The 8,656-nt window shown below is 32.9% G+C and overlaps 1 protein-coding gene across 1 annotated transcript; it reads left to right on the top strand.

Annotated features, from left to right (window-relative positions):
• The first annotated feature begins 2,804 nt into the window (after positions 1-2,804).
• On the top strand, positions 2,805-3,955 carry LOC120195659 (probable proteasome inhibitor). The gene is made up of 5 exons (XM_039197613.1): positions 2,805-3,011; positions 3,248-3,252; positions 3,358-3,417; positions 3,502-3,636; positions 3,835-3,955. Exons 1-5 carry the CDS (start codon positions 2,805-2,807, stop codon positions 3,953-3,955), a joined length of 528 nt encoding a protein of 175 aa, XP_039053544.1.
• Positions 3,956-8,656: the final 4,701 nt, after the last annotated feature.

The raw sequence follows: 8,656 nt of genomic DNA, 5'->3' as shown, positions 1-8,656 counted from the left end.
CATTGGAAGAAATTAATGAAGGTATTCATCCAATCCAATGATCTTGATGCATGGGAGATAATCAAGAACGGATATTCTTCTCCAAAGAAGAAGGGGAAGAAGCAGAGTGACAAAGAACGAAAGAAAGCTCAACTTAATGCCAAGGCCATGCACATGGTGTTGTATGCATTTGGTCCTGAAATCTATGAATGAGTTTCTTCATGTTCAAGTGCCAAGGAGCTTTGGAATAAGCTCAAGGAAATCCATGGAAATAAGAAAGAAGAACCAACAAAGGTGGTGTCTTTAATGGCTCTTGAAGAGCCCGAGGTATCTTCTAGCTCAAATGAATTAAATTCTTATTCTTTTTGATGAGTTACAAGATGCTTATAATAAGTTGTATTTGGGATTTGAGACCATAAATTCCAAATATAAGAAAATGATTTCAAAATTTAAAATCGAAAATGATTTTCTTTTGAAAACAAAAATAGAGTTTGAAAGCCAAAATGAAATTTTGAAAAATGATTTAGAGCTTTCAAAAATAAAAATTGAAAGTTTTGAAAAAGAAAATCTTGATTTAAAAGTTAAGCTTGAATGCTTAACAAAAGAAAAAGAAATCATTTTAAATAATTCATTTAGTTCAATAATGACAATATGCTCACATTGTCATTATCATGGTCATATGGAACATACTTGTCCTTTGAAGAAAGGAAAACGTTTTAAAATTAGGCAAGTATGGGTTCCGAAAGGAACAAGAGGCATTGAAACTAACGTCCAAGGATCCAAAGTAATTTGGATACCTAAATCTACTTAAATGTCTCTTGTAGGTGTGTGGGAGCAATGGTGATGAAAATGATGATATTCAAGATGCTCTAGCCTCACATGAAAAAGGAATGGGTAACCTCTAAGCTTAATACTTTTAATTTTGGTTATTTGGTTGCTCATTTGATTTTAAGCAAGCATGAGTTTTGGTTTTAAATGATTATGCATCATTGTTTTAATCTCATGTATGTTGAAAATATGATTATGATGAACATTTTAAAGATATATTAATTTTTAAGAATTTTTAGTTCACCATAATAAAATTTTGGTCAAATTGGTTTTAAATGCAAATGATATCTTTCTAACAATTGATATCAATTTTTCAAACACTTTGATTTTACAAATTTTAAATTTTTGACCTAAATTTGAATGTTTATGCATATGGTTTAAATGAAAAGGATATTTCTCTAACAATTGATATCAAAATTTTTCAAATGCATAACATTTTTTTTGGAAAACTTTATGCATATGATCTTAAATTCAACAATTGGTATCGCATAAAGTATTTTAGATTTGGATACATTGAATTTCACATGATACTAACATGTTTGTTATTCTTAGTTGAAATTCAATTTTGTTTAAGTGTCAAGATCCTAAAAGCATAATTTTATTTGGAATGCATTTATATAGGGGGAGCTTTGATTTTTCAAATGATTTTTAAATGTCAAATTTACTACTTACTATTGATTGTGTTCTTAGCAGCTTACGCTATATTTATTTATAATCAATTGGCTAAATGTTTTTCAAAAAGTTGTTTAAAATCTTTTAAAGGTCTTTTTGATTTAACAAAAAGGGGGAGAAATGTTAAGTGTTTTAAAAGTGTTTTAAAAGGGAGAAGTGTTAGATTAAGGGGGAGTAATTTCAAACTTGTTTTCAAAATCTTAAAATTACTAAAATGTTTTGTTATATCAAAAAGGGGGAGATTGTTGAAAACATTTTGATATTTCGATATAACAAATTAAGTTAAATGAATTTTAAGATTTTACAAAAAGACTTTCTAAGTATATTCGATATAATTATTTGAATATCAAAATATTACTCCAAATCTTTCAAATGTCATTTTTAATCCTCACTCAAGTGTAAAATTAAGTTTTAATCTTAAAATAATTTCAAAATAATTTTACAAAGTATTTAGAACCGTTTCAAGCCAAAAATCGCATATTGTCCAGAGGGAACCGATTCCCCCTGAATTTGGCTCCGAGAAAAACAGAATGCTCGGAGGGAACCGATTCCCCCCCAAGGGGGTACCGATTCCCCCTGTTTAACGGTCAAAATATTTGAATTTTACACTTAGGGAATCGATTCCCTATGAGGGGGTATCGATTCCCCCCATGCTCCAAGCTATTTTATTAATTGATTCTCATCCCCAAACGGCTCTAAAACATCCCCAACAGCTATATACGACTTCAAACACATTCCAAGCTATAAATACAAGCTAAGGACACTTGAAGAAGCGAAAAGAGAATAACCATCCAAGCAAAAAGTTTTTCATTCTTATTTCATCTTTCTCTGGTACATATTTTGTTCTTGTGAGCTTAATTCTTGTAAACACCTACCTGAGAGAGTTTTTATTGTTTACATTTCTTATCATTTTCTAAAGGGGAAAGGTTCTAGCTAATCCCATGTAAAAGCTAGGGAAAGGTTCTAGTTTAGCCCGGAAAAACTAGGGAGTTTGTAAGGTTACTCTTTATCCTCAAAACAAAGAACAAATTAGTGAATTTGTTGGAAAATCCTTAGAGAAGGAGCTAAGGTAGTGGACGTAGACTTTGGTTGAGAAAGTCGAACCACTATAAATCGATGTGCAATTCTCTATCTTTTAATCTCCTTACTCCCTAAACACAAAACCGTTCCGACCCCTCTTTGCAAATCGTTCAAGTTGTCGATTCGAGCTTCCGAAAATCCCAACAATTTCTCATTCCCAAACTCCATTTTTTTTCCCAAGTCATAGACCTTACCTTCATTTTTCAGAGCAAGAGCAAAAATACGAGGGGAAGCAGATTTAAGCTATGTTGCACGGGGACGGCAGAGGAAGGGCGTTTCAAGTACCCGAAACGTCCCTGGCACGGGGATGGTATGGGGACGGTCGGGGTACGTACCAGGGATGTGTCACGGTGGCAGGGTATGATCAACTATACAGGGGACGTTTTGGTGCTCGCTGGGGACATTTCGGGGATGGCCTTAAGAAAATCTTGAACATATCGAACGAGAGAACGGTGATTACCGTCATTAGAGCGGCGTGACCTTATTTTAGGAACGACCATGACAAGGTCGCGTTCGCCATTCACGTGACTTTTCTTTCGGCCAGTTTTGCCCTCATCGCCACTGGGCATGCTGCTTTGTGCGACAACGTTTTCTCTTATACCTCTACTGGTATTCTCTTTTCTTCTCTTTCTAATTTGATTGCTACTATTACTTTTTCAATTCCTTAAAAAGCATTTTTGGTTTTTAGACGAGGTAGGAACCGATAATTGGAACAAATTCGAAGACCATTACGTTTGTCTATACCAATCCCGAGAAAGGGTTGAAGAAAGTTTTGGTGAAATGTCTGGTTATGAATAGAAAATTGTTTGTCGAGACTTTGGCTGAGAACAGTTCTCAACCCCCTCATCTTGAAATCGAGTAACTATCTTCTCTTTTGTTCTCTTTTTTGTTTAATTTTTGTGGTTTAAATCAATGCTTTTGGAGTTTCATTGACTGCTGCAGTATTGATGACTATGTTGGTGGAGAGAACACAAGTGGAAATTACTCTGCTTTGTACAATAATTTAGAGAAATTAGTGAATGGTTTGGAAAAAGAAGTAATATCCAAGTTAAATTTCTCAGCAGTTGACCCTCCAAGGTAATTAAGCAAATTTAGTCTTTACCGTTATTGATGTCGAACAATTCTTAGCTGTAGTTTTAGCGTCTGTAGTTCTCTACAAATGGATGTTATTCTAGGCTTTAAGGATGATTGGAAGTTTTTTTAGGGTTTAGGATGACCAATGGGAATAATTTTCTTTTATTTACCTACTCTTTTATTTGTGTGTGTGGTTTGTAGTTCAGCAAAAGGTGAAGGATCGAGGTCCAATCATCCTGGTGTTACAGTTAATGAACCAAGAGGCCCTCAAATCGATCCTTCAGGGTATCTCTTGTTTTCTCCTTTGCGATTTTGGATTTAATCCAATTCATCAATGATTGTTTATACCCTTTGCATGCTTCATTGATAACTTTACAATCATGTAACTATGGGTAAATTGTGATTGATGCTACAAATCATGACTCCTTTGCGTTATTTATTTATAAAAAGCTTCATTAGTGAGGTTAAACTTCCATGATTATGGTCAGATGATGCATGTTTTCTGTCTATCAACTAGTGGTATAGGTTTTTTGATTATGCTCAGATACAAGTAAGATTTCCTGATTTAGGCAAGGTTTACTAGTAAGTTTTTTTACCCCATTTTGGAAGATTAGAGAACAACTTATTCGCATATTAGGCCAGAACAGAAAATCACTGATTGCTCTGATATAATATTATATGAAACCTAACTATGTGTTATAGACTTCTGAAGTTCTGAGCATGTTAAAATTGTATCTAAGGAAAATAAAGAATAAATGGGAAAACATTAGTTATAGAGATGATGCATGTTTTCTGTCTATCAACTAGTGGTATAGGTTTTTTGATTATGCTAAGATACAAGTAAGATTTCCTGATTTAGGCAAGGTTTACTAGTAAGGTTTTTACCCCATTTTGGCAGATTAGAGAACAACTTATTCGCTTATTAGGCCAGAACAGAAAATCACTGATTGCTCTGATATAATATTATATGAAACCTAACTATGTGTTATAGACTTCTGAAGTTCTGAGCATGTTAAAATTGTATCTAAGGAAAATAAAGAATAAATGGGAAAAAATTAGTTATAGACAGATAGTTTTGTGTTTCTTTAACTTACTTTAATGAAACCTTTCCATTAACTTCCAAACAGTGGCTCGTACGATCATCAAAATTATAAAACTTCCTTTATAGGGTTGTCCTACTTATTCTAAACTTAATATTGTGGTTTGAGTCTTGATATTTAACTTTATTTATGATTTTTTATATATATATTTATAATTTTAAAATTATTTTATATGTCGTACCCTTGTCGTCCCCGTATCCTGTAATTTTAAAAATTGTCGTTTTCCGTCCCCGTCCCCGTATCAGTGCAACATAGGATTTAAGTGAGCAGTCCCCTGTCCACGAGTTTAACCAAAACTCAAATGAAATTCTATCACCAAGCAAAAATCGCAAATTACTTGTAAATCCATCATCTTGACTTTGTAGACGGATGGTAATGTTTTTCCATATCCTTGATGAGTTCATGCCATGGATGGAAGTAGGCAAAAGGCTTTTCGTAGCGTTTTCTGTTTTAGCGTCTATAACTCTCCTCCACAGGCTCAGAGGTTCTTCTTTATATCTCCATAGCCACTTATTAAGTAAAGATCTATTTCTCATACTTACATCGTAAAATCCGAGTCCACTAACAGATTTTGGCCTGACGATGTTCTCCCACCTAATCTAGTGGATTGCTCGATTGGATAAAGAACCCCAAATAAAATTTGCCACCAGCTTGTTTAACTTTGAAGCTACCCCCGTCGGTACTAGGAATAGAGACATAAAGTATGCTGGCAAGTTTGAAAGTACCGATCTGACAAAGTCAAACGGCCCCCGAAAGACAATAACTTCCCTTTCAAACCATTCAGTTTGAATTGAAATTTTTCGATAATAGGCTGCCACATGGATTTGAACTTACAACGATCCCCCAGTGGAAGCCCAAGATATTGAGTTGGTAGCACGTCAACTCCACATTTGATTGTTTGAGCCCAGAGATTCAATATTCTGTCTTCCAAATTGATCTCGAACATCTTAATCTTTCTCACATTGAGTTTCAACCCATAAGCAACCTCTAAAACTCTTAAGACTCTTGATGTTTGATGCATAGCACATTGGCCTTTGAAAATATTATGACGTCATCCGCAAAATGCAAATTTGAGACCTCTAATTCACTTGGTCCCACCTTTACACCTTCAAACAAACCTATCACAGTGGACTTACGGATAATGACACTAAGTGCTTCCCTATAAAATTGATCTTTAAAGGGGAGAGGGGGCACCTTTTTCATTTACCCCTTTTAATGGCAAATATGGCCGTCGGGGAGCCATTAACTAGAACATATACTGAGGCTGTAGAGATGCACATCTTTACCCAAGTACACCATTTATCGCTGAAACCCAAACTCTATAGAATCAAATCCAAAAACGCCCAATCAACTGTGTCGTATGCTTTTTTGAAGTCAAATTTAAACACCAAAGCTTCGTATTTCTTTTGCCTTAGAAAATCTATGACCTCATTAGCAACTAGGATATAGTCTGTAATTTGCTTACCGGGAGTGAAAGCAAATTGGGTTTAACTAACAACTTCATTTGAACAGCTCGCCAATCTTTTTGATAGAACTCAAGCTAGCACTTTGTAGAGACTACCCACCAGACTTATCGACCTATATCATCAATCATTTCAGCAGCGATGGTAATCTTTGAAATCAGAGTTATAAATGAATGGTGACAAGCATCGTAATTGTCAAATAAATATGACGTTTTCCTCAAATAAATAAGCTATAAGACAAAATAGGGAAGAAGGGGTTGGTCCACAGGGATTCAGATCTTTCTAATTTTGAATTGATTTGATATCGATCGAGAAGAACTGAAAACAAAAAAAACAAAAATAGAGATTAGAATAATTAAATAAATTGAATAAAATAAAATAAAGTAGTAAAAGCAAGAAAAGTAAATTGTAGGGAATTGATTAAGATGAGAAATAGCCTCTAAAACTAATCGACTACAATTGTGATAAGCACAGTCCTTGTAACTTAGCCGATCAAGTTTTGCAACTAAGGGCCAACCTTTACACTTGTTATGGTTCTTGTTTTTGGGACAATGAAGCAAATTTATTTTGTAAAATGTTACAACTTAAGTTTTGATTTCAAATAAATATTCGGGTTGTTTCTATTTATTACTCTTCCATGAAGTAACAATTAATATTAATTTTTAGAAATAAACGGTACATAAAATTGTAAAATAATTATTATTTCAAAAGACACAACCTATAATGTTAGACTTATAAACTTGTTTTCTCTTAATGTTTCATAATAAAAATGGTTTGAAACATAAAATATTAACGGTTGACAGTTTAAAAAATGTGCATCATATAATGTTATACTTATAAACATGTTTTGTCTTATTTTTCCATAATATAAAATGTTTAAAACATATAACTTAAACGGTTGACAATTAAAAAAGGCGCTACCTGTAATGTTACACTTGTCAACCTATTTTGTTGTACTATTTCTTAATAAAAATGGTTTGAAACAAATAATCTTAATGGTTTCTAATTAAAAGAAGGCGCAACCTACAATGGTAATCTTATAAACATGTTTTGTCTTACTTTTTTTACAATATAAAAGGTTTCAAACATAAAACGTAAATGATGGATAAATAAAAAAGGCGCCACATATAATGTTATACTTAAAAAAATCCCTTAGTTTTACATAAGGTTATGCCCACCACCTGCACTTAGTGTCCTTACACACTAGTTCTAATGTTAACATGAAGCTTCTATATTATATTGCATGCCATCTATACCTTCTCATTCAACAATTTTCTTGGGCATATAGTATAATTTATTCATCCATGGCATCGTGTTACCGTATAATTAACATTAGGGCAGTTCATACCAAAATAACATTCATGGCAAAATATCATAATTATCAGTGATCAATGCATTATGATTTCCACACTTTGACATATTAAAGTCATGTCGATATTATGAATAATGACATAAAATCAGGCTGATATAAACAAGGTAGACTTATCCCAAGTCTTCTTGATGATGTATAAAACATCTATGAACAATGTCATGCATGTATTGCACTCACCTTGACACTTATATATATTTCAAAAGATGTGTTTCAATATGCTCCACACTTAATCCTTTTATACTCGATTTGTTTCGATCACAAAATCAATCACGATCTGTACAAAAAATCACAAATTGGTATCGATGCATATGCTAGTATTGTACTAACATAAATACATTTCCAAAACAAAATCATAATTATACTTGAAACTTATTCTCTACCAAAACACTTCAACACTTATTAATTCTTTTAATATTGGCACCAACTTTTCCAAATTATACAAAATGGCCCTTCAACATTTTATCACTTAAATTTTAAATACAAAAAATTTCAGCATTGAAATTATTACTAACCAAGTACTTTTACAAAGGTACAGTTACAATTAAACACCCCAACTATTCGAATATTGTATAAAAATCACCAAACTTTCCAAAGTTCCAAAATGATCAAATTTCACATCCTAACACTCATTTAAATTCCCAAACATCAAATTTCCCGCATAGTACATCAATTATAGAACAATTACACAACAACCCATCATTTTTCCAAAATTATTGATTTGGTCCTTTAACTTTTCTAAAATTACCAAAATACTTCCTACATCATTTTCAGCCCTTGCATAATTTTCTCATCCAAACAAGCTTTGGTTGAATGTTCTAAAGGTCTATAACTAAGGTTTCCATGATTTTGCTCGATTTTGATTCGATTCAAGCATGAAATCAACTTCCATCCAACCTTACAACTTCTCTACAATCAATGCCTTAATCAAATTTCATCAAAACACAAAGTTCTACAACTCCATCTTTTGACCAAAAATCATAGAAGCATTTCTAGGAAGATTGAACATATTTTAATCATCAAACAAGCTTGAAAATGAATCTACAACCTCAAAAAAATCAAGATTCATCATCAATTTCATGAAACCTAAT

Source organism: Hibiscus syriacus, unplaced genomic scaffold (assembly GCF_006381635.1).
Source record: "Hibiscus syriacus cultivar Baekdansim isolate YM2019G1 unplaced genomic scaffold, ASM638163v2 tig00117017_pilon, whole genome shotgun sequence".
Taxonomy (NCBI): Eukaryota; Viridiplantae; Streptophyta; class Magnoliopsida; order Malvales; family Malvaceae; genus Hibiscus; species Hibiscus syriacus.
This window is presented reverse-complemented; position numbering and strand designations above follow the sequence as displayed.

What these genes read in the sequence shown, in the direction of transcription:
- LOC120195659 (XM_039197613.1), top strand. Translation starts at nt 2,805, where the DNA reads ATGTTGCACGGGGACGGCAGAGGAAGGGCGTTTCAAGTACCCGAAACG. An exon ending in CCCCCTCATCTTGAAATCGA is followed by an intron (nt 3,418 to 3,501) that starts GTAACTATCTTC and finishes TGACTGCTGCAG; the next exon opens with TATTGATGACTATGTTGGTG. An exon ending in TCAGCAGTTGACCCTCCAAG is followed by an intron (nt 3,637 to 3,834) that starts GTAATTAAGCAA and finishes TGTGGTTTGTAG; the next exon opens with TTCAGCAAAAGGTGAAGGAT.